The sequence below is a fragment of the Saccopteryx bilineata genome, chromosome 2 (genome assembly GCF_036850765.1).
Source record: "Saccopteryx bilineata isolate mSacBil1 chromosome 2, mSacBil1_pri_phased_curated, whole genome shotgun sequence".
Lineage (NCBI taxonomy): Eukaryota > Metazoa > Chordata > Mammalia > Chiroptera > Emballonuridae > Saccopteryx > Saccopteryx bilineata.
This window is the reverse complement of record NC_089491.1, coordinates 15,035,924-15,062,290: the sequence shown is the minus strand read 5'-3', so window position 1 is coordinate 15,062,290 and position 26,367 is coordinate 15,035,924. Positions and strand designations below refer to the sequence as shown.

General features: G+C 49.2%; 1 protein-coding gene across 5 annotated transcripts in view; it reads right to left on the bottom strand.

Moving 5' to 3' along the window:
- The window catches only part of CDK5RAP2 (CDK5 regulatory subunit associated protein 2), a 181,706-nt gene that overhangs the window by 64,099 nt on the left and 91,240 nt on the right, over positions 1 to 26,367 (bottom strand). Inside the window, exons 16-21 of one of the 5 annotated variants that reach the window (XM_066256376.1) lie at positions 22,252 to 22,382; positions 20,274 to 20,383; positions 18,139 to 18,267; positions 12,919 to 13,014; positions 10,544 to 10,731; positions 1,357 to 1,801 (exon numbers count right to left, since the gene is read on the bottom strand). In XM_066256376.1, the coding sequence (XP_066112473.1) occupies positions 1,357 to 1,801; positions 10,544 to 10,731; positions 12,919 to 13,014; positions 18,139 to 18,267; positions 20,274 to 20,383; positions 22,252 to 22,382 (1,099 nt within the window). The remainder of the gene's footprint in view (positions 1 to 1,356; positions 1,802 to 10,543; positions 10,732 to 12,918; positions 13,015 to 18,138; positions 18,268 to 20,273; positions 20,384 to 22,251; positions 22,383 to 26,367) is intronic. The other 4 variants (XM_066256377.1, XM_066256378.1, XM_066256379.1 and 1 more) reach the window with 4 other exon arrangements.

Sequence of the window (26,367 nt, the reverse complement as noted above, 5' to 3'; positions counted from 1 at the left end):
TTAAGTTCACTCCAGTATCCAAACTCCCTGAACACAGAATGATATCTCCCACACAAATGGGGAGAGGGTGTCTCATTTTCCCAGTACATAGGTACAAACTAAGTAAGCTGGGGCAGAGGAGAGCATTTCTATCCTAGCCAAATTGCACAAATTTGCATCTCAAGTACCATTAATATAATGGCAATGTTTATATATATATATATTTTTGTCTCTACTGATATCTTTAGAAAATCCTTTTCTAGAAATTATAGTTTTGGTGCATAATTTAAAATAATCAAAAGCAATTTTGCTAATGATCTTGTTTAACTCTCTTTAGTATGCACAAAAGCAGTAATTCAGTGGTCAGAAAATGAACTTAATTCTCCATTCTGATGCTATTAAGCAGTGTATACAGTTGATTTCTCAGATACAAACACCCATCCCAAACAAGAATACCAACAGCCACCGCTGTGTGCTATTAGAAACAGGACCTATTTTCTTCTCTGTCAGAACACTCACATCTTCCTGCCACGGGGATCCCCAGCTACAACCCCTCCTTCCAGAAGGATTTCAGCAAAAGGTCCAATCAAACATAGCCAAGAGTCTGGACTTTAACAAGTTGGCGTATTTGATGGTGTTTAAGGAGAAGCATAGAGACAGCATCTTGATTAAAGCAAAATGTACACATTCACCCAACAAAACCAGACCCCACCAATTCAGGCCAGCGCGGGCAGGAGGGTGGCGGGACCCAGGGGGAGGGAACGGTTACGCACGCAGGCACAGAGGGGTCTCTGCAACGCCCCCTTACCCCGGGCAAACCACGGGCACTCAGGGTCTGGCTTCCTCATCTCTGATTCACAAGGGTAACAGAATGCAGACTCAGCTCACAGAACAGTACCCTTCAGACACAAAGTCTGCACAAACTAAACCCCAGCTTCTCAGCCCTACACCTAAAATCTGGTTATTACAATTTTATTGCAACCTGCAAAAGTAAATGTCCAGCAGTAGGTGAAAATGATATAAATTGAGGTGCATTCCACACAGTACAACTGAACACAGCCATTAGGAGGAAAGACATTCCTATGCAGAACATGAAACAGAAAGCTACAGACTGATGTATAAACATACCTGTTTTTATAAGGAACACACATAAATGTCATGATAATCAGATTAATGACAGGGCTGGGATGGGGGAGGAGAGAAGAGGGAAATCATAGAATACTTTGGGGAAGATTAGGACAGACAGACACCTCTAAGTAGAGACCAGGATAGGTGTAGGCAGAAGGGAAGACCAAGTTTTATATAAATCCAGTTTTAGACAAACAGGTGATTTTCTAAATTTTCTGTTGGACAAAATAAGTACATGGAGAAACTCACATTGTCAGTCCCGGGCGGGGCAGAAAGGGGCGTGGCCTGCCCTCCTGGCACCCCGCACCCCTTCTCTTTCTCGTTCTCGGGTGGATGCTCAGCACTGGAGGCGGCATCTGGTGGCGTCTCTTCCCAAGCCCCTCTCCCACCGCCGTGTTCGGATCTGAGCATGTCGCCCTCCATGGCCACGGTCTGCACCGAGGCATCTCGCAGGTCCACCCTGGACGGCTCACCCGCCTTCACTAGCTGGGCCCCCCAGGGCGGCTCCAGTTCATCGTGGGGCTTGGGAAAGGAGGTGGCCTGGATGAACCGTCCGAGTTCATCTCTTAGCTGGAGAGCCATCGGCTCAAGTGTCTTCTTCGTTTCCCCATCTAGGAGTTCTCCGGAAACTCGCCACTCTGGCAAGTACGCTGGTTCCAGAAGCAGTTCACGGAGCACTTTCAGAAGGTCTGGCCTGTTTTTTCGAAAGGGAAAAAAGCAGGAGAATGAAGCTTTCTGCTCTGGCCTTGGCCCCTACCCTGCTGGCCCAGGTTCTGTTTAAACTAAACACCGCAAGCACCTGCCATGTGCCAGGACCCACACCAAATATTTCATCCCACGTCACCTCACAACCACACAAGGGAGGTTTTTACTCATGCCTCTTTCATGAGTAAAAAGAGGAGAATTGATTTGACAAGTTACACAGCAAGTAAGGGGACTACATGGCTATATGGATGCAGGCTGGGCCTAAGAAAGGAACAGACAGGGTCAGAAAGTATTCACGCCAGTTGCAAGGTCCCCCTGCCCCAACCCTATTTCTACATCCTATTTCTGCATTCTACGGCTTTGGATGAATCTGGCCAACCTGCTGACCCATCAGTGACTGGTCCATCCAGGCGCGTCACGGTGCTCGGTGAGTAGGATGAAATAAAGGGATGCTTGGACTGCTCTAAGCTCAGACAAAACGGCCTCAAATTCTAACTACAATTCTCTGAAAGTAAGTAAGTCTACCCACAGGACAACTATGAGGGCTAAATGAGAGAGTGCACAGGTAGCAGCTGCTTTTCACGCCCCTTGCCACAGCCCTTGGCCTCCCTCGGGCTCCAGCGGCAGCCCTCGCAGACACAGACGATCCACCTCCAGCACTCCCTGCATCCCTCTGCCGCTGCGGGACTCCTCCCAGAGCTCTCGTCCCTCTGCCGCTGCGGGACTCCTCCCAGAGCTCTCCGAGCCAGCCAGCAGGGCAGTGGGGAAGTGCGGGCCAGTTTATACTTGGGGGAGAGCCTCAGGCAGTGAGGGAGGAGAACCGTGGAGTTAATGTCCTAAGCTCCCATCCTTTCTTAGACGGACAGCAGCAGTCTGCGCTGTCCCTCAGAGGGTGCCCAGTAGGACTGAGCCCCAGCTGCCCGCAGCAGTAACCAGACTACAGTGTACCCTTATTACCTTTGCCTTCATTTCTGTCTCCTCTCCCTGAGCCCTCATTCCTACTCCCTGGAATCAACGTCTGAAATAAACCACTTGCACGCAAGTCGTCATCTCAGCTTTCCTGGGATCTGGAAGTAAACCGGCCAGCATGTAAAAGACAACGGAGCAGCTGGAGAAGAATCCCTCGTGGGGGCATCTTTTGAGGGAGGCACAGTAATGGACACTGGGGACACAATACTGCTTGCGAGGACCTAGCCTGCTGCTGGAAGCAGGAACGAACACAAGTCACTCCTCCACGGGGTAAAAGTGGAACCTGGCACTGGGCAAGTTTGAGAGGACCACGAAACGACAATCCCAGGTGTCGGGAAGAACGTCAGAAAAGGAGTCCAGAGTTGGTAGAGGCTAGCCGGGGGGAAAGGAAAATGAATACTCTAAGCAAGGAAAACCCACTGGAGAACAGGGAGGCAAGGCTGGGGAGTGGGGCAGGAGAACCAGCCACCGCGAGGCTCTGCGCGAGGGAGGAGCATGGCCGCTCGCCCTCTGCAAACGCGGCTCAGGCTTGGCGTAAGGAATGAATGGAGACGCCCTGGCCCAGTGGCTCAGCCAGTGAGAGCATCGTCCCGACACATCAAGGTTGTGGGTTTGATCCCCGGTCAGGGCAATCCATAAATGTATATAAAAAAAAATAGAACAACAAATCAATAAATAAAATAAAATATTGATAAAATAAAATTTTACTTAAAAAAATGGAGAGACTTCCTATCCAGGCAGAGATGTGAGTATACACAGGAGCCCTTCCCAGTCTGCTCTGAACACATGTGAAGGACAGCAAAAATGCAGAGCAAAGATGTTTTGAGGTACACTACATAATCCAAAATCAAGACAAAACGTATCCAATGGTCAAAAACGGTAGCGACTCAAAGTCCGGAAAAGGGGCATTTGCAGAAAGCAGTAGGACCAGAAGATTTAACTCTCAAGGTAGAACAATGCAAATTTCATAAACCCTCCAGTAAGACCCAGAAAGCCGAGCTGAGGCACCACCACCACGCAGGGAGTAAGGGGACCAAGCAGGGCTGAAACGCAGGCAAAAGAAACCTGCCAACAGAATCCACTGTTATGAAAGACAGATAACCTACCAACAAACGAGAGTTCACACTCGAGAAAATAACAATCTGAAGATTTTAAAATAAACATGTTTAAATCATCTAAAAATATAAAAGAAAAAGAAATTCATTTAAAAAAAAAAAGGCCCTGGCCGGTTGGCTCAGAGGTAGAGCATCAGCCTGGTGTGCAGGAGTCCCGGGTTCGATTCCCAGCCAGAACACACAAGAGAAGCGCCCATCTGCTTCTCCACCCCTCCCCCTCTCCTTCCTCTCTGTCTCTCTCTTCCCCTCCCGCAGCCGAGGCTCCATTGGAGCAAAGATGGCCCGGGCGCTGGGGATGGCTCTGTGGCCTCTGCCTCAGGTGCTAGAATGGCTCTGATTGCGGCAGAGCAACGCCCCAGATGGGCAGAGCATCGCCCCCTGGTGGGCGTGCTGGGTGGATCCTGGTCAGGCGCATGCAGGAGTCTGCCTTGTTTCCAACCTCAGAAAAATACAAAATAAATAAATAAATAAATAAATAAATAAATAAATATAAAAATTAAAAAAAAAAAAAGATGAAGAAGAGAAGCCCTGGCTGCTTGGCTTGGAGGTAGAGCATCGCCTGGCCTGCAGACTTCCGGGTGCAATCTCCAATCAGGACACACATGAGAAGCAACCATCTGCTTCTCTCCCCCGCTCCCCCTTCTCTCTCTCTTTTCCTCTCGCAGCCAGTGGCTCGATTGGTTCGAGTGTCGGCCCCAGGCACTGGATAATAGCTCAGTTGTTTCAAGCCTCGGCCCCAGACGGGAGTTGCCCGGGTGATCCCAGTCAGGGTGCATGCAGGAGTCTGTCCCACTATCTCCTCTCCTCTCACTTAAAAAAGAGACAATGATGAGGAGGTTATAAAATAGAGACAGAAAATTACGAAAAAGGGAAGAGGAGGGGGCAAGGACAGAGGGAGAGGCTGGGAAGCTGCTGCTGTCTTCCAGGGAGAAGTGCGGCAGCAGATGGCAGTGGCGGTCAGAGAGAGAAGGAGACAGAACAGGCCCTTGTCGGTGTTAGCTCTTCTCTCTTCTCTCTGCAGTTCTCCTGCCAGCCTTATTCCCAAAAACCCTGTGGGACAGTCAGACCGCGACTACCAACACCTCTGTCATACCCAGAGCTTCCCTGGCCCGGCAGCTCTGCGGCCAATAGCGACAGAGCCCTGTCTCCCTTCCCCACCGAGCCCCACAGGAGGGCAGAGCAAGGTCTTCCTCCGTCTGGATGCAAACCATCCAGCTCTGGGATAGAGCTAATTCAACTCAAATGAGACAACGAGAGCACACTAAAATAGAGTAAAAATAAAAGTATAAAAAACAAAATTAAAATCTATGGTACATTTTTCACTTCTAATATGAAATCATCTAGGCTACACAAACCATCTTAAAATTCAGTAAAACCTAGACTTTAGAAATATTTCTGGTATTTTAAGAATGATAAACTAAATTTTCCTTTCCTCTCCTACCCATACTATAGATTAAAAATAATGCCAATTGCTATTCAGCTAGCCAAAGGAGAAACATTACTCATGAACAAACAACACACAATAAAACCCAGGAAAAAGACTTTACAAATGGGCAGTAAAAGGTGGTGAGAGGCCATTATAACATACTAAAGCGACGGGCTGTTAAATAAAACATTTCAAGTGTTCCTTTGCTAGAATCTGAAGAGCAGACTCATTAGCTGTCACTGTAATCAGGACCTTCTTACTGGTCCAGCCCAAGGGTCTTGTGAGAAGCCTAGATGTTGTCTACAGGCCGTCCTGAGCATCTTTGTCACACCAAAGGTATAAAGGGACAGGGACTGACATTTATGGAGCACTTATGTGAGTCAGCTCCTTTAAACACACTAAATACGTTTAGCCCTCACATGAGGCTGTGAGATGGGATGAGTATTAACAGCCTGTTTTCCAGATGAAGAAAGGAGCTCATAAAGGGCGGGGCCCCCCAGCAAAGTGCAGAGCAAGGGCTGGAGCTCAGGCCTTTCTGACGCCAGAGAAGCACCGCTCTCGCTCTTTCCAGTTTTCTAATGAACCTTGCCAGGGTGCAGAGCTCTTACCTGGGCGAACATTCAAGTACTCACTGTGCACCCCCACTGGTCATGGGAGGCAGTGGGAACGCACACTGAAGAGGAATCATGGAGCTCACCATACTTCATTAAGGAGCAGACAGACCGACAGACAGACAGCCATGCACTGCTAACTAACTAAGACCATGTCAGCGATGACTAGGAGGATGAATTGCGGGAGAGAGGAGGGGAGGAAGGCGGGCAGGCCCGAGGCAGCGTGCACGGAGAAGCGGGGGTCTGCTGGGGGCGGTGGTCAGAAAAGGCCTCTCTCCACAGAGCCGCTACCCAGCTGAGACACCAGTAGCCATGCACACAGCCAGAAAAGGGGCACCCCTGGGGGAGAGAATGGCCACTGTCAAGGCCCGAGATGAGAACAAGCCTGGACGCTTGAAGAACAGGAAGAAAGTCGTGTGTCTGGAACACAGGGAACAAGAGGGGTCGGTGACAAAGTCAGAGACGTAGGCAGAGGCCAGTCAGGAAGCTCTGATCCTACCAGAAGGGCGCCGGAAATCCACTGGAGGGTTTGAGCATGGAAGAGATGTGACCTGGTCTAACGTTTAGAAAGATCCCTCCGGCTGCTCGTGGAGAAGGGACTGCGGAGGAGGCTGCGCTGAGGGAGTCCCACAAGGCCCGGACTAAAAGGGTCGCAGGAGAGATGTATGGCGGCCGAGTCAGGGGCACATGACGAGGTGGAACAGGACCTACCGATGGCTACGGGGCTGTGGGAACGACTTGCAGCTACACCAACGAGACAAGTAGCAGTGCCGTGAAGAGACACGAGAACGGTAAGTAGTTTGGGACACACTAATGCACTGCTAACTAACTAAGACCATGTCAGCGATGACTAGGACGATGAATTGGACTCCACACTAAGTAGTGGAGACATCACGCAGACAGTGTGATCTGGGGAAGGTCAGGCTGTGGGTATAAACTTAGAAGTCCCAAAGTATCTCCAAAGCCAGGGAAAGCAAAGAGAGAGAAAGAAAACAGGCTAAGGACACAGCTTTGGGACCCTCCAACACTCAACGGCTAGCAGCAGAGACTGAGAGGAGAGGCCAGTGAGGCCAAAGACAGGAGAGAGGGCCGTGAACAGAAGGCCGAGAGCGGCCAGCTGCCGCTGCTGACAGGCTCACGCCGGCCACTGAGCCTCGCACCCGGAGCCCGCCACTGACCTTGATGAGTGGGGTGAAGGGTATGGAAGCTCTAGGAGTGAGACAGAGAGAATGGAAGGGAAGAGCGTGGATACAGTGAGTAGGAACAGTTCTCCCCAGAAACCTTGCCTTTAAGAGGAATAAAGAAATGGGTGGTAGCGGAGAGAACTGGGGGGAGGGGTCTCCTAAATGATTGACATTACATGAGGGGACACGAACTAAACCCCAGGGGCAGGGTAGGTCTGGCTAGAAGCAGAGTATCCAGCTCTCCCATTCCAACAGCAGGAAGGTCAGAGTTTCTGGGTATAGAGGCAAATCAGCTGGCAGCACTGCGGGGGAGGAAGAGAAAGAGCTTGAGTTCAACTGTTTGTTTTTCCAATCAAATATAAGGTAAGGTCACCAGTCAGGGACGGGAGAAGAGAGGCCGTAAAACAGCCTTGTGCTGGGCAATGTCGCGTGCTCATTTTGAAATTAGTGATGAGAATCTGATCTGTCATGTGATCACATGCACCGTGAGTGTCTTAAGAAAGGGTTGGAAGCAACAGATAAACAGGGATTAGCCTCTGCCCTGGGAAGGGACTGTCACTCGTGGCATAAGCAAAGACTGAAACAGGCAGCAGCCGGCTCTGGGCAAGAGAAGGGTGGGCGGCTGCAGCAGACAGGACGGGGAGAACAGAGCTGAGGGCCTGTGGACTGTGCAGGGCCTCGCGGGCACTGGGAGCAATTCTGAGCCCAAGGAAGTGAAGAGTCTCAGAAGGGTTGGAAGCAGAGGAGCGAGGTGCCGGCTCTGGAAGTGGCACGGGCAGCGGGCAGCCGCAGGGGGGCTGGTTAGGAGACTGCCCGACTGACCGCAGTGACGCCGCAGCACTCTGACTGCTGGGCGAAGGACGGGCAGGAGGCAAGCGGGTGGTGAGCAGGGTGGGAATGGGGGCTGCTTAGGAGGCAGGTGGTCAGGACTCAGGCTTGGGGGGGGAGAACCAAAGGGTCCCCGCCAAGCCTGTCGCCCACAGCTGACACCACCACGTCTCTTCAGCTACTTGTCGGCCAACTGCGAACTCTGGACGCCGGGCCAGGCCTCTCCCTGGCGGTGCCCACCTGCCCCCCGACCACGCCCAGCAGAGCAGACACAGGCTTTCTAGGAACGAGCTTCCCGACTCCTATTACTTACAGCTCAAGGTGGTATTATCTTTTTAAAAAATCCCTAACGGCTCAGTTTTTAGATTTTTTTTTTAATTTATTTAAGACTTTATTTATTCATTTTAGAAAGGAGAGAAGGAGGAGAGAGAGAGAGAGAGAGAAGAGAGGAGGAGCAGGAAGCATCAACTCCCATATGTGCCTGGACCAGGTAATCCCAGGGTTTTGAACCAGCAACCTCAGCATTCCAGGTCGACGCTTTATCCACTGCGCCACCACAGGTCAGGCCGTTTTTAGATTTTTAAATATCAAAATTCACACCTAATGTTAGGCTACAAAGACCAAAACATTCAAGTGCTAAAACCCTAAACCAAGTCCTCTAGGGAACAGGGCAAAACGACTGTAAGCACACAAGGAGAGGGCTGGGATCTCTCTCTCTCTCTCTCTCTCCCTCTCTCTCTCTCTCTCTCTCTCTCACACACACACACACACACACACACACCACACACACACACACACACACACACACACACACACACACACACGGCACCTCCTGGGCCTGCTCACTCCGCCTCCAACAAAGGAATTGCTCTGGCTGGTCATGCGCAGGACAGCTCATCAGGCTAAGGTAACCCCTGGGCAAGTGCTTCCCTTATCCCATCCTAGCAGAGGGTAAGCTGAGTCAGAGTTCTGTGGGGTCCTAGGATGGACAGCTAGGTGGAGGAGCTCAAAGGCTTAAGGGGAGTCTCAGGCCTGCACCTGTGAGAGCGCCACACTGGGTCATCAGACATGGCTCAGCAGCGGCCTCGGAGGCACAAACCACCCACGGCTGGCCGCTGTGTCCCGCACAGGGTACAAATCTGACCGGAGGGAAGTGGGAAAGGGTAGGAGTCACTGGCAGGGCACAACTTCAGCAGTAGTATCACCAAAACCCGACTCAATGCCAACCCATTACTTCACTTAATCCTCAAGGATGCCTATGGGGTAGATAAGCATCATCACCCCCTACTTTCCAGATGAGGAAACAAGATGGGGAGTCATGTCACACGTACACATGACACAGCTGGATTGGAGCACAGGTCTGTGACTGCAAAACCCTGCTTCTCCCAGCGCACCTAAGCCACCCACCTCCTGGAGGGAACTCCCGGGCAGAAGACTCTCTGACCAATCAGAATGCTGCTTATCCCAGGGAGTCTTTTAAGAAGACACCTCCAGAAAGTCCCCAGTGACAACCACTGACTAGCTAAGGAAATGTCAAGGCCCCAGTTGTCAGCTGAGATCCCCAGCTGCATGCAAAGCTGGTGTGAGGTTAAAATGAGATCAGGTACTTTACAAAGAGTGCCACTCTGGGCCCTGGCACAGAGTGTGTGTGCCAGCCGGGGGGGGGGGAGGGCAGACTCCGGCTGGGACTTCAGGGGGCCTTAGAGCCATGGTGTCAAGTGAGGAAAATGTTAGCCCACCTGAGCTCACCAACACAGAGCTCTTCAGCCCTTTCTTTTAGCTACAGAAACGTCTGAGTCTCCGTCCCCCACCAATAGAGAAATAACCAGGTTCCTGACTCTTGCCAGGAGTCACGGGCGGCAGTCACCGCCCATTTCCTCACCTACACTGGGAAAGAGCTGAGAACTCTTTCTGAGTACCCCCACATGCCAGCCATTTCCCATGAGCAGCGCCCCTTCTGCACCCACAGCAACCTCAGGAGCGGCCAGGGCAGCGGAGGCCCGGCGTGGGGAAGGCACTGCTCTTTCTGGCTCTGCCCAAGCAGACGGGGATGGACCAGAGAGAATGGGGAAGGGGGCAAATTGGCTCCTAAAGGATTCATTTCAAAAATACAAATGTACCAAATGTTTCTCCGTTTTATGTTTTAAGGAAAACACCCTGTAGTATTTCCTCATGCAGGAATGACTCCCAGCAGATATTATGAGAAGAGAATTTTAGTTCAAACTCAACATAAAACAACGGAGTCGCAATGACAATGGTTGTTTTAAGCTGCCCTAGAACGGGATGGGATTTAATTGGGGCCGAGTCCTCTCACTGACATGCAGACGGCCCTTTCTGGGGCTCGCAGGAATCATTCTGCAGAAAAGCTCATGATCTCCTCTTTATAATGGGCGTGCACGAGGCTTTGCTGAAGTCCCCTCACAGCCACTAGCGTGTAGCCTAATTACCTAATTGCACAACTGGCAAGATTCCTTCCATGTCATTTCAGGAGCTCTCTCAGGTAAATTTCACCACCACCATCTACATCCATTTAGCAAAATGAGAGTTTGTTCTCCCCTCAAACTACAGAGACAAAGCAGGGCCCAGGCCCACAAATACCTGGCTTCCAGTGACAGCATGGCCTTCTCGGTGAAGAAAGGGGCCAGCAGGCTCAGGAGCTCGCCTTCCTCTAGACTCTGGTCTCGGGGGCAGGCAGGTTTGTGGGTTCCATCACTGTCTAAAATACTGGAATCTGTGTGCCTTAAATACCCATTTTTGCAGCCACCTTTGGAATAGTCCTCAATAATCTGCAAAACAAAGTATTTGGTCAAATAGTGGACTCTGGTCCTGGCTGGCTAGCTCAGCGGTAGGGCGTCAGCCTGGCGTGTGGAAGTCCAGGTTCGATTCCCGACCAGGGCACACAGGAGAAGTAGCCATCTGCTTCTCTACCCTCCCCCCCTTTCCTTTCTCTCTGTCTCTCTCTTCCCCTCCAGCAGCCAAGACTCTATTGGAGCAAAGTTGGCCTGGGTGCTGAGGATGGCTCCATAGCCTCAGCTCGAATGGCTCCGGTTGCAACAGAACAACACCCCAGATGGGCAGAGTATCACCCCCTGGTGGGTATGCAGGTGGATCCCGGTTGAGCACATGTGGGAGTCTGTCTCTCTGCCTCCCCACTTCTCACTTCAGAAAAAAAAACATAGTGGACTCTGGAGGAAGGGAAGGGGGCATGCGGAGAAGAGAAAGGATGAAGACAGAATGAGAAAGTGTGAGTAAGCTGGAGAGAAAATGGAAGAGGGAGAGGGAGAGGGAGGAGAGGGACCCGGGCACACAGGGCCACACACACTGTCTAGGGCAGTGAGAGGCTCTGGCAAAAGCCCAAGACATCGACGTCAGTTCCCTCCTCTATAAAATTGGGACAGTAATGCCACCTCCCAAGGTGATTATGAGAACAAAAGGAGGTGACTTTGACCCACCTGAGTGTGCAGTTCAGGGTCTCACCCAGGACAGTGTATTCCCCCACCCCACCACCCAGTCTTCGGAAGTTCTCCCCAGGAAGGCCAGACTCACGCCATTAATAGTGCTTTGGACATTTATAGACACTTCTGCAATGTGTCTTCCCGTTCTACAACAGAAAGCCAGCTTGCCCTTTACAGAGACATCCTAATTAATGTAACTTTGATTTGTCTCATTAGGAAAGTGGAGAGTTCCCAATTCCCATGGAGATGTTATTTACAGATCCACCTTCCAGGTCACGGAGGGTCCCCAGGGGAGGAACGCAAAGGATGCATCTAGTCACAGCCTGTGCGGGCATGTCCTGAGGTGCTGCAATTAGCATTCTTTCCCCCTTTCCAAAGCTGTAAATTTCTCCTGCCAATCTATAAATAACTCCCCTGACTTCACTACTGCTGGTGATATATACACTAGCCACCACACCCCTCTCTCCACGCTTGTATAATGATTAAGGCTTTAAATGGAAGACAAGACCTACACAAATGAGCTGTTTTTTATAAGGTCTTCTTTGCCTCCAATCTAGTTATTAAGTCCATCTAAATAATCAACCTCCCAAGAAGGAAAAGTCTAGAATATAGGAATAAAAATAGTAATTGCTATCATTTACTGAACACTTAGCATATAACTTTCTATTTAAATATGACAAAAATTCTAATAAGAAGTATTATTATGTTCACTGATAGGGAAACTCAGACTTAGGAGTTTTAAGCGAGGGTTAACCAAAGTCATGAAGATACTGACCAACCCCCAAAACCAGATCTCATTCCAAAGCCCCACTGACCTGCTCTGCTCTACCTCTAACCATCTGCATTTTAATGCCCTCCCACTCGTGACTCCACGCACTGGAGCACCTGAACACCGTGAAGGCCACAAATGTCAAAGCTGCAGCCTCCTACTTCCCACCACATGCCAGTCTTAGGGATTGTTCCCAAACTTGGAGAGTGTTTGTTCAGCATCAGTGTGACTTCTGGAACAGCCTACACGCCCAGAGTCTAATTCTCATGAGTGCCCAGGGGATGCCAAGCCGGGTTCCAGATCAAGAGGCTGCAGAGAGCCCGAGAAGGGGAGTGTAGTCCTACCAGAGAGAAGGGCTCCTGTTCGGACCATGTCACTGACTCACTCTGTGCCCTAGACACACCTCCTCATGGGCTTCAGTCTCCAGTGCGAACGACAAATGGGTCAGGTCAGATCTCTAAAGGTCTGCCCAGGTCCAACATCCAATGCCCTGGTGTAGGGTTAGTCTCCTATTAAAGCCCTTTTCTATTTGCAGGTACATGTTTGTTTGCTGCTTCATGACTGGACTGCCAACCTGTCTGGGACTCCTGAGAAGGAAGAGACCTACTCTCTCTGCTCTCCACAGGCACACAGTGGGCGTTCGGTACAGACGACATGAACAGAAGACCCATTGGACGCATCCTAGACGAGAAGACTGGCTTGGCACAGAGAGGGGCAGAGGGAATGAGGTGTTAACTGCCACGTCCTACCTTGTTACTCTGCTCCAAACGCTGGTCGCTCAGGAAATTACTCCCGTCATCCTCTCCAGCTCTCACTGTGTTCTCATCCTCCTTGCTAGCCAGAAGCTACATGGTGCATGGAATGGTGTGAAAACACAACCCAAAAAAGGATGCAGCATGAATATGTATGAGTAACTCAGTGATGACTTTTTTTTTAATGCAAAACAAAACAAAAAAATAAACCAAAAAAGCGGCAGAAACAAATGCCAAAGCCATGAAATAAAAATTAACTAAAGTTAGAGTCGCTAGTTCTCACACATCATACACAGCTGCCTGGGATCAGGCATAATTTAAGGACAAACTCCCCAAGAAATAACTCAAGCTATTTCCCCTTGCCCTTGCACGGCCTTCCCCGAGCTGCTGTAAATTGAATACGCTGTCTGTTGTGCTGCTGACATTCCTGCCGCTGCTAAATTCACTTTCAGATTATATAAAAGTAACAAGATTTTGGAAAATAGCTATTGATGGAACTGAAAATATCACACAGCGAAAAAGCAGTAAATGAAATTTATGGTGTGCCTGATTTATGCAGCACTCCTCCTATTTAGCACAGGAATCAACCTCTTTTTGGACCGTCACACATCTGAGATGGACGGTCCCAATAACACTGTGTCATTTCGCTGACAAAAAGTCCTCACTGCTAATAGAGGATCAGGCTTGCTTGATGATAACTTCATGTTTTTGAAAACGAAGGACAGTTATTTATAAAAAGTGCACAAACCCCTAATGCTTTAAAGAAATGTAAATCCCAGAGGCTCTGCATTCTGCAGAATGAACAGCACAAAGTTCTCAAGAGAGCCAGATCTCAGCTGTCGGCAAGAGTGAAAATTCTAGTCATAGGATTCTCCAAGTAAAAAAGGAAAGGAAAGGTGGCCACACCCAAGAGGGAAGCAGCCCAAGCTGTTAATTACACCAAACCCCATCTCACCCAGATGTTAAAGCCACACACCAAGTGCTGAGTTGCTTACAAGGCATATTGAACACATGAGCCCTCTAGGGTTCTATCGCCACAGCTCTACTCTATGAATTTCTACATTTAGCCAATCACTCCCATAATTCTCCCAGACCAACTTAAATTTTTCTGACCCTCTATTCAGAAGAAACCCTTGTTTTGGAAGATGGAAAACAAACCACAGCAAACTGACATCAGAAAAGTCATTTTCTACTAGAAAACATCCCAGAATCAGAATATATTAAACCTGTCCACATCCAAATCTGCAATGAGGATCACACAGGATCGATGACCACAATTCTGATCTTAATATACCAACTACCAAGCAATGAACAGGCTAAACGTGCATAAGTATACTTATTAAGGCATAAAAGTCTCTAAATATAGGTAAGAAACCCTTTCCCGCTATTGGCTTCCTTCCATTATTAAAATTTTCTTAGTGATATGGATAAACCAGGACTATTAAACTTGTTAGTGAGAGTATAGAATGTTAAACCACTATGGACAAAACCCTTGCAGTATTATACAACTAACAGCCCTATGACCCAGGACTTCCACTCCTCCGTATTCATCAAGAGAACTAAAAACATGTCCACATAAAGATTTGCATATCAATATTCATATCAGCTTTTATCATAATTTCCAAAAACTGGAAACAACCCAAATGTCGATCAATAGAGAGTGAATAAGCACGCTGTAATACATTCATACACTAAAATACTACTGAGCAATAAAAAAGAACTGCTGATTCACAGAACATGAATAAACCCCAAAAGCATTAAGTTAGAGTGAAAAAGGCATTACACACAAGAAAACATCTTTTATGATTCCATTTATGTAAAGGTCCAACAGAGGTAAAACCAATCCGTGGCATAATAAAATTAGAAAAGAGGCCAGGAACGAGGGTAGGAACTGACTAGAAAGGACATGGTTTTTTTCTTTTTTCCCTATCGATTTGAGATAGAGAGAGAGAGAAAACCATCAACTCGGTGTTTGGCTGCTTCTCATATGTGCTCAGACTGTGGATGGAACTGTTGACCTAGGTGCGTCAGGACAACACTCTACCCACTGAGGCACCCAGCCAGGACCAGGATATGATCTTGATAGGTATTTGGGTTACACAGGTACAGACATTTGTAAAACATAGCAAATGTAGATTTACAATTTCTTCTTTTCATTGTGTCCAAATTTAACTTTAAAATATAACTATAAAACATATTAAATATAAGCATGTTGAAGTACTTAGGTAGAAGTGTACTGAAGTCTGTATCCATTAAAATTTATCAAAAAGATAAGCTGGAGTGATGATGGGCAGGTGGGAATGTCAACAGCAGAAACTAAGTGTGACACTACCCTGACTACAGTCTGCTCAAACATTCCTACATGTCAATTCTCAACCACATTTTTCTATAATACACAAATAGTCAGTAAATAAAGATAAGGAAATAGAGGCAACCTCAGGAGAGATTTTAAATGCACTGTAAAACAAAAGAATACCTGCTCTCGGTCTTCTGTTTGTTTGGCTGGTTCTGAGAGCAGCTGCCCCCAGCAGGGAGCAGGCGGCGTTGCCGCAGCGTGGCAAGTGCACACGGGGCCGTTCTGAAGATCCACCCGACACACTGTCATCTAGGGCCTCCCGCTATGACATACTGACACCCTTAGGTCAAATTAAAAGCTGGAGGAGGACGGTATGTAAAAACAAATGACATGCCTGTTTCATACCTACATCTATTCACACTTTTGACAGAGTAACTACATATCTGGAAATACAGTCTAAGGGAACAAAATCCTAAGCCCAGAAAAATATTTGAGTCCAAAGACACTCAGCACTTAAATTTAAACTAGTGAATCACTGGAATCAATCTCCATGTTCAACAACAGTGAGGCGGCTGGATAAATTTCAGTACATCCATTGGATGGATTAAGATGCTACAACATAACAGCCACTGGAAAACACAGAAAGATAAAGTGTAACTATGTGCTGTGGGCATGCACGTGTTCATATGCATAAACAGAGAAGGAAATATTCCAAAATGTTAGTTAACTGTGAGTGTCTTCAAGTGACAAGACTATGGATAATTTCTTTTCTCTATTTTCCAAGTATTAGGTAATCCTGTAGGTCAGTGGTCCTCAATCTTTTTTGGGCCACGGACCAGTTTAATGTCAGAAAATATTTTCACGGACCGGCCTTTAGGGTGGAATGGATAAATGTATCACGTGACCGAGACAAGCTTCAAGAGTGAGTCTTAGACGGATGTAACAGAGGGAATCTGGTCATTTTTTAAAAATAAAACATTGTTTAGACTTAAATATAAATAAAATGGAAATAATGTAAGTTATTTATTCTTTCTCTGTGGACCGGTACCAAATGGCCCACGGACCGGTACCGGTCCATGGCCTGGGGGTTGGGGACCACTGCTGTAGGTTACTTAAATGTTGGAGGAAAGATACTGAATTTTTAACACACAAAATGTATTTGCTTTTGTTTTTCTCCTTCTCTGATTTACAGGCTCCCAGAGAGCAGGAACTGCGCCCAGCCTCCCCTCCGTGAGCCCCGCTGCTCAGAAGAGGCCGTGGACGACAAGCACATCCTGTCTCTGTTCCCTCGAAGTGCACGTGCTCCCAGGGACTGGCAGCTGCCCCTCCTTGCCATCTTACCCTTACCCCCAACAACTTCTCCTCCCTCGACTCAGTGTTGCTGTGGGTACATCAGCCCTCCCAGGGTCAGCCTGTCCCACTGGGGGGGGGGGGTGCTACAAAGGACAGGCTGTTCATAAGGAACATCAAACTGAAGCGCAATCTGACAAACGACACGATCTGAATCGGCTGGTATTAAGAACTCAGAGTGGGAAGAGGAAGAAGCCTCTGTTCTACAAAGGACACAATGAGACATTTAACAGATTTTTTTCAAAGGGCAAATGAACAAACAAACTTGTCGTTTATGACTCAAATGAAGTAAGTGAAGAATGAGCTGCTTATTAAAACGCTGCCTTGGAGAAAAGAAGCCAAGAGACTCATTTCTCCCCAAATGGACTGCAGATATTCTTGGTTTTCAAAATTATCTGGAGGCCCGGAGGCTTAGACCAGTAATATTCCCTCTCGCAAAGACAGCAGATGGCTGGAGCGCAGCATAAATACCTTCGAGCATTTCGCACTCAGAAGGTGGGAGGAGACAGCCTAAAGCTGACAAACGCTTCCCCAGACCCAACGTGGCAATGAGACTTCCATGTACCCGGCACGCCAGGCTGGGGTCAAGACAACGCTAACCGAGAAGATCCCAGGGGACCCAGGTACAAACAGGCCCGCCTGCGTCTCCTGGGGGAAGGGTCCCAGTCGCTGAAGAAGGCTAACAGGTGCAGGGAACAAGATTCTTCGAGTGGGAGAGTCAGGCCAAGTTAAGGGCTAAAGAGAGGACATGACAAACCCCTCCTCCCGACTTCAGGGTCCTCCTACTGGACAGTCCGGGCCGAGAACAAAGACTGTCGAAGACGACACATCACAAAGTGAGCCGAGACCAGAGTCATCAGGGTAAGACTTCCCTGGTCCTTCTCTGGGGTGGAACCATCAGAATGCGCCTCTCGCGCTCAGTACACAGGCCCACGAACTAGAAAGAGACTGTGACTTAGCTTCTCAAGGCCCTGTGAACTTCTCAATGCACCTGTAGAAAACTCCCACAGCCACGGACCTGGACGTGCAGACTGATGGGACCCTGAATGTCCTCTGCACACAGCACGGTGCAGGCACCCCCGGGCATGTGTGTGAAGGAACAACACACACCAGCCAAATCCAGAAATCCAGACGCCATAAGTGGGAAGATGCACTCAACTCAGAGGACTGGTACAAAAAGTAAATGAAAATTGTTTACTCGTTTCTTTTTCAATGACAATGAATTCACTAATGCTGCACCTACACTCCCCAAATTATCTGGGTGACCTAGCAACTCTCCAGATCCCTCTGAGACCACACCAATCTCGCGGCTGTGCCATCCGCAGCACAGATCCCAGGGCTGGACGTGGGGTCAAAAGCATCACAACATATCAAGTGTGTCCATGCGGATACCACCCAAACTTGAGGAAGCCTGCAGACAGACCTGCTGACCTAAGAGGTCCCCAAAACCTCACCAACAGCTAAGGAAATGCAATAGAGGTTCCCCAGGGCAGATACCATCTTGGGAAATTTGTAGGGGGCTGTTATTTCTTTGGTAATGAGCACACGACAACAGGAATGTTTCTTCTTACCTCCATTGGTTGCGTTGACTCAAGTCTGTCATCCTGCTGGAGACCCAAGCAGGAGAGATCAAAGATGGTTTTCTTCAGGTGCTGGTTGTCTGTATACAGGTCCTTCACTAGCTGTATGAGGTCAGCCACCTGGGAGGTAGGAGCACACAGAGGGCTGGGTACCCATAAGCAGACTGCAGCTCCCACGGCCACACAGCCGGGCACAGACCTTTCAGCCTCACAGCAGCGGAGAAGCAGGCAGCCTGTCCCGGTCCTCACTGGGAACAGTGGAAAGGGCACTGGCACGCCTGCAGTCTCCTCTCAGGGCCACCGCTGCGGGGCGAAGGGGCCCTGCCTGGGCTAAGCCTCCAGGTTCATCTGTGCACTGGGCACTGTGAGATAAACATGGTCACAGTGCACTCAAGTCCCTGGCACAGTCTAAGGACAGCTAATCCTAGCTCTGTCTTGTACTTGAGACCCTCGGGAGGAAGATGCCCGAGATTGGAGTTTCTGAGGCTGTCAGAGCCTTATGTTGTTACAGCATTGCCTTCCTTGCACACTGATCTAGCAATGTCAGTGATAATAAGTCTTCAATTACAAAGCAATTTACAGCTACTAAAATACTCCCACAAGCTTTAGACACTCATTCCTTACAAAAACCTTGAGGAGGTGGATAGGCTAGGATGACTATCCCCATTTTACAATGAAGAGCCTGAGATACAAAGAATTTCGCTGCCCAAGACCCCACCACTGGGGGTGTCCTGGGAATTAAATGGGATAAAACAGCCACAGGGCCCAGCCACGTGAGACAGGGTGCTGACTCCAGAGAGGCACAGCCAGGCCCAGAGCTGAGACCAGGGACTTCCGGCCCAGTGCTCCTCCCTAATGTTCAGGTCTTGGTAGGCCAGATACATAGCAATTGGGCAGACATACCTCTGTTCCCAGCAAGTTTCAAATCCTAATGACCGGTCATTTTCCAAAGATCTCTTAACATGGTAATCATTAGCCCCTCAAATAAAGTGGGAAATCCCACCCAGACTACCCATAGAAGGTGTCCAGAATACACCAAATCATGGACACAAATGGAATCTGACCCTCAAGGTTACAGCAGGAAATGCAAGACATTCTGATCCTATCAATACTAAGTGCCAACTAAGTCAACGACTCCCTGCCTTTCCGTGGCCACAGTGGGTGCTAGCAGCAGTGTTACCATCCCCACTTTCTTTACCTTCGAAATTCAATGCCTCAATGCTCCTTGCTTTCCTCCTTCCAAACCCCGAACCTCTTCTAATTCTCCTTTCTATTTCTTACTTCTGTACCTTACACCAGCTATTCTCTCTGCCTCTGCTAAGAAAGCCCTCATCCCAGCAAACTCTTATTCATCCTTCGAAATCCGCTTGGGGCCTCCCTTCTGCTGACCTTTCTCTGATCAGGTGAGCACTCCCCAACCCCACGAGTGAACTCTCCTGCCCTGCGACCCTTGCCCCGCGCACACCGGCCTACGACAGCAACCCCCACACGCCACACTGCAACCCCCGCCTCCCGTCTCTGTTCACTGTCAGATGCAAATGATTCCACGACAGAAACGGAGTCTGTCATACATGCATGATGATCCTCTCGGAGCTCACACTTCCTGTTCTCATCAATGGCTCTTTGAACCTTGAAATACTAAACCATTCTAACCACACCAACAATCAACAGATTGAAAAACCTTTTCAGTTTTAAAGAAGATCAAACCTGAACGTTTATTCCTTCAAAAGCATCTATTAACTCCCACGACATGCAGCAGGTACTGGGACATCAGAAATAAGTAGACACAGTCACTGAGATGTTCGCAGATGAGCACCCAGACAGCTGCAGGCCCGCATGAGGAGGGAGTCCCCGGGACCAGTGTGGGAAGAGGGGCGACCGACCGGAGGGGCGGGGAAAGGGCTGACTCTCTGTGAGGGGTGGGGGGGTGTCCTAGAGGAGAGGGAGCGAGCATGAGACGGTGTGGATCAGACACGGGGAGGGCACTCCAGACAACACGCAGAGGAGCAATGACAAGCAGGGAGAACAGGGAAGCAAAGAGTAAAGGGGCTGAGACTTACACCTCTGATCAGGAACCCAAGAGACAGCAAACAGCTCACAAAGCACTGAAAGGAGCAGGCCAATACCTTTTCCTTAAGTTCTTCTTGAGAAAACTGCTCCACTTGAAACCGATGGTGCTCTTCAAGGCAAATACTCAGATAAGATGTCTGATCACTGTAGAATGAAAATGTTTCTGCTGCCAAAAGAAAGGGGGTGGGAGGAAGAAAGAAAATCAGAACTAGATCCTTCCTGGTCCCACCTCAGCGCACGCTATCTCAGGAAGTTTGAATTGGGGAGTGGTGGGGGCTGCAGGGGCAGAAGTCCGCACAGGGGTCCAACCTGCAGAGCAAAGTAATTCCCCCTTCTTTCTCTGCAGGCTGGTATCTCAAGGTAGGGTTTCATCGGGGCTGTGTAAGCTTTCGCTGCAGCCAATTCTGAACCACAATTTGCATATCAAGTGTTGTGCCTGGAGACCATTCTGAGTGACACAAGAAAATGGTGATTTCAGTTTAAATGAGGGAGTGATTCTGTTTAGGTGAGAACAGAGGAAAATTAGATGTGACCTTCTAGGGTAGAACTCCAGGGAGATAAGTGCCTGATGTATTTTTTACTGGCCCCAGGCCCCAGATCTGAGGCAGCGAGCACACCAAGTGTGGAAACGGCCTGCTAGATCTCAGGTATGACAGAATCTGGTCACCTGCACAAGGGTCCGCTTCCCCGGCAGCAGAGGTCACATCCTAATGAGAGGGAAGGCGCTGGGGAGGCGCAGGCTAATTGAGAGGCACAGCCACAGACAGACCTCATCTAACACCCACCGCTAAGAGCTGACACACCTAACACACCAGAGAGAGCTGCACTTCCAAGGAGGGTGTCCTGGCTCACCGCTGCGTAAACCAGCCTCACCGCCACCTATACCCGAGCCTCAGTTTCCTTCTCTGTCACGTGAAGTCAGTAACTGCTCTACATAATGGGATAACTATCAGGATCAGGGATGAGAAGTTAAGTGCCTGGCACTGTGCCTTGTACATAGCGGTTGCTCAAGAAATGTCAAGCCACCCTGGCTGGATGACTGACTCAGTGGTAGAGCGTCAGCTCGGCGTGTGTAAGTCGCGAGTTCGATTCCCAGTCAGGGCACACAGGAGAAGTGCCCATCAGCTTCTGCACCCTTCCCCCCTCTCCTTTCTCTTTATCTCTCTTCCCCTCCCACAGCCAAGGCTCCATTAAAGCAAAGTTGGCTGGCCCCAGGCGCTGAGAATAGCTCCATGGCCTCCACCTCAGGCACTAGAATGGCTCAGATTGCAGCAGAGCATCGCCCCAGATGGGCAGAGCATCGCCCCCTGGTGGGCATGCGGGTGGATCCTGATACGGTGCATGCAGGAGTCTGTCTGTCCATCCCCACCCCCACAGCTTCTCACGTCTGAAAAATACAAAAAAAAAAAATGTCAAGCCAACCACTGTTACCGATTTTTACCATGGGCACCAGGCTAGAGACACAAAAAGGAAAGACTTCAACCAAGCCTCTCAGGGACTCAGGTTCCAGGAAGGGAGGGGGCAAATGCGAGAACGGGACCCTCATCTTGCAGCCCTCCCTAAATGGACCGCTGTGGCCGTGACAACACGAAAAACAGTGCTTCGATACGAAGCAGCATTGCCACACACCCCCGTGTCTGTCGCCCGGGCTCTGCACAAGGCTCTGTGGAAGGCAGAGGCCAGACGTCTGGACAACGAGGGCTGCTTCCCAGAGGAAGGGGACGGTGAAGTTACGAGGTTAACCTGGAGCTGGCAGCATCTAATGCACATAGAGAACAGAGCAGAGGCAGCGGGCAGCAGTCCCCCAGTGACCTCTGCGGAAACAATACAGTGTGCTGGCCTTCTCCTCTGAAGGCCAGCGCCAGACAACAGGCTGGGAGAACTGGCACGGGCACCGTCAGCGCACGCAGGAATCCCCAGACGAAACCCTGAGGGCGCCTCGTGTCCTCCTGGAGTTTAGGACTTGCGTCAAGTCCAGCAAAGGCCCTCCGAGTGGAAAAACCAAAGGCAAACACATACAAGAGCGCCATGTACCTTCCCGCCTCTGAATGTCGCTGATCTGCTCCTCCAGCATCTTCCTCAAACTCTGGTAAGTGAGCACGCCCCGCTCTAGCTGCTGGCGCAGGGCGAAGATGTCGTCTAACGCGGCCTGCAGGTCCCGGACCCTTGGTAAAACAAGACACCAGGAATTTCAAAACAGGCCTGTCTGTGCTTTAAGATGCAAAACACCACCAGCCCTCCCTTTGATTCTTACGTCAATGGTGTTTTTCTCTGATTATAAAAGTAAATATATGTTGATCACAGAAAATTTAAAATAGAAGGTAAAAGAATAAAGAAAACAAAAATCACCATGATCCTACTACCAATGAACACACAGAGACGGCATTTCCGCGCCGTCCTTTTCCCTGAGTATTTTAATAAGGTTGAAATAATACTGCTAAATTGTGCCTTCCTCACTTAAATACTTCTATACACTTTTAGAAATTATTTGCAAACATCATTTTTTGGACTACGTAATATTAACAGGTAATGCACCAACATTTACTTTAACTCATCCCCTATCAGTGCACATTGGGATCATTTCGAAGGTTTTGCTACAGATGTAACTAAGCAAACACCGTGTAACTGCACAGAATGTTTCTGCTTGGAAAATGCCTGTGAGAGCCTGGGTGTGAAGGGGGTGCTCTCCAGAACCTGGCTGTCACCTGGCACCCAGGCTTCAGAAGAGGAGACAAGAGAGACGTCTGTGTCACTCCAAAATGAGGTGGTACTGGGGCAAAAGTGAGGGGCAGGGAGGAAGAGAAAAAAGAAACAAAGAGTCGATAAAGTGAGAGAGGAAAAGACCCAGTTGAACGCCACTCTGACGGGTCGCCCCTCACAAATACGTAGTGGAATGGGTCTTTATTTTGGGAAGGGGTGCCAAGTTTTGATTCAGGGTCACTGTGATACAGTGCTGAGCTGTACGAGAGCAACCCAGAGCTCAGAGGAGGCCATGAAAACGCGCACCTCCCAGACTCAGCGTGGATTTTGGGGAAGGGAATGTCCCACAGAACTCCCCCAATAACGGAAATGTTGTGTATCTGCGCTAACACAGCAGCCACTAGCTACAAGGCCTACTGAATATTTAAATTATGGTTAACATACTAAAGAACTGAATGTTTAATTATACTTTAGATTTAAATAGTCACATAGCTAGTGGCTACTAATTGGGCCACACAAGTCCGTAAGAAGGGCTGTCGCTCCTACTGATGTGCACATGGCAGGGGTCTGAGCCTGTTACGGCAGCTCTCAGAGCAAGACACAGCAGACATCTGAATAACATTTCACTGACTCTGCATAAACCTTGTTTCACATGCAGGTTAGTTTCTTGAGACAAATTCCCAGCAGTGCAATGACTGGGTCAAGCTATGTGACCATTTTTCCTGACCAGTGGTGGTGCAATGTGGATAGGGCGTCGACCTGGAATGCTGAGACCCCAGGTTTGAAAGCCCAAGGTCGCAGGTTTGAGCACAGGCTCATCCAACTTGAGCACAGGCTTGAGCAAGGAATCAGTGAAGTGATCTCATGGTCACTGGTTTGAGCCCAAAGGTCGCTGGCTTGAGCAAGGGGTCACTTGGTCTGCCGTAGCCCCCCCCCCCCCCCCCCCCCCCGTCAAGGCACATATGAGAAAGCAATCAACGAACAACTAAAGTGATGCAACTAAGAGTGATTCTTCTCTCTCCCTTCCTCTCTCTCTCTTTCTTTGGCTAAAAAAAGCTATTTGAACATTTTTCTAGACTACCCAAACACATTAACAAATCAGAAAGCCTCCTTTTTCAGACACCAAGAAATACATCACTCCCTGTCCATCATCTGACCTTATGGTTCCCTAAGAGTGTCTATCAACACCTTGAAACTGTCCATGTGACTTTTTCTAGGGAGAAGGCCATTAAGCTCTCAACAGATTTTGTAGAAGGGGTCCACAGCCCCCAAACAAATAGGCGCTATTGCTCTAAGTCCATGCAGTACACAGACTCAAGTCCCACTTCTCCTTCGGAAGTTTCTTCCAGCTCCATCCACCAGCCTACACACCTAAATCAACATATATTGGAAGGAAAATAAACCATTATGTCTAATCTTCTATGCTCGCTGCTTTGACGATGGCTCATTGTGAAGCCATCTTCTTGCAAAGGAACAGGCCCTACTAGCGACTTGTACCTACTTCCATTTCAAGACAATCATAATGACCAATTTGTAAGGCTGATGGAAAACCTTGCAGAGTGTCTCAGCACAGCTTCCGCTTGGGTAGGCCAGGCTGCAGACACGGTTAACGGGGACACACACACACACACACACACACACACGAGACTGTTCCAGCACAGCTCCACGATCGGGGCAGGGAAGCTCCCTCTCCCATTCTCTGACGGGTACGAAGGACACAGCTGCTGTGCCCCCTTCTGCCAGTTGTTTCCCCAACTCCAGGATGGATCTTCAGGGTGTGGGGAGCCAGTGGAACCAAAGCAGCAAAGGAAGCGAAAGCCTGGCACATTCCTCTCTCCGGAGTGCGGTGGGGAGGAGGCAGAAACGAGGAGTCAGAGACCCGAGCACCCGAAGGTAAACCACCAACTGGCTCTGTGACCTCAGGCCTTAGCCCTAATTTCCTCCTCTGTAAATGAGGTAGTAGCTTTCCTTCAAGATAGGATTAAATGAGAGGTAACAGGGGAAAGAACATAGCATAGAGCCTAACACATACTAGATGCTCAGCACACACCGTTTCCTTCTCTCCACATAGCCTAAAAACACTCCCACAAAAGGCAATATTCCTAAGCCAAAATGTCTGATTCTGGTGAGTTACAACAAGAACTCTCATCTGGAGGCAGTTTTGGCCCCCAGGGAACAAGTGGCAATACCTAGAGATGTTGATGGGTGTCAAGATGGGGTGGGGAAGGGTGCTGCTGGCATGTAGTAAACAAAGTCAGAGATGTTGCTAAACATCCTACAATGCACAGGACAGCCCCCTAACAAAAATTTCCCAGTCTCCCAAATCCCAGCAATGCCAAGGGCGAGAAAGCCCAAGGCACAGGGAAGTGAAAATTGGTACATTCTGAAGATGAGAGACATCTCAGGAAGGGCCGCGGGCTAGGCTCGGGAGCCAGGGAGCCAGGAGCTCTGGTCGTCCGGACCTGCAGACATCTCCGAGAGCAGAGCTCCACTCCTGGAACCCTGGCTCTGCAGCCATGTGCAACACTGGTAGTTAAGATGGGAAAGGGAGGTCAGGGCAGAAGGAAATTGATGATGGGCAGCTTGTGCCCGGTCCTTCCCCTTATTTATTCCTCATAACAACACCGAGAAGCCATTGGCTTTGTCCCGTGCTGCAGGAGTGGCAGAGCTGGGATTGGGGCCCAGGTCTGTTTCACCCTAAAGGTATTTCAACTCTGACGATGAACAGGAAACCATGTATGCATCCTTGTCAGCCACAGCACTGGGCTATCTTGGTCCCATCCCACACTGTCATACATTAAGAAAGAGCCTATGAAACTCAGAGCCGCCTGACCAGGCGGTGGTGCAGTGGATAGAGCGTCGGACTGGGATGCAGTGGACCCAGATTCGAGACCCTGAGGTCGCCAGCTTGAACGCGGGCTCATCTGGTTTGAGCAGAGCTCACCAGTTTGGACCCAAGGTCGCTGGCTCAAGCAAGGGATTTACTCAGTTGCTGCAGCCCCACAGTCAAGGCACATATAAGAAAGCAATCAATGAACAACTAAGGTGTCACAGCGAAAAACTAATGATTGATGCTTCTCATCTCTCTCCATTCCTGTCTGTCTGTCCCTGTCTATCCCTCTCTCTGACTGTCTCTCTGTCTCTGTAAAAAAAATAATAAAAAAGAGAAACTCAGAGCCATCCATGACACTGAGGAGGCTGACAGCGACATACCCACGCACCGGGCTCTCAGTGCCCAGACCAGATCTGCCTCCAACTGGAGAAGCTGCCACCCCTCTCTGAGTTTCCCAGTGTGACCCAAGACCCTCCCCCCGGTGAAAATGACCAGCAGCTGAGACTTGGGGACCATGCTCTCCCAGAGGGTGCTGCCTGCTCCCAGAATTCCATCAGCATCTTCCATTTTCTTTAAACTCATTTTAGATTTAAAAATCTGAAAATATCCTCTTAACT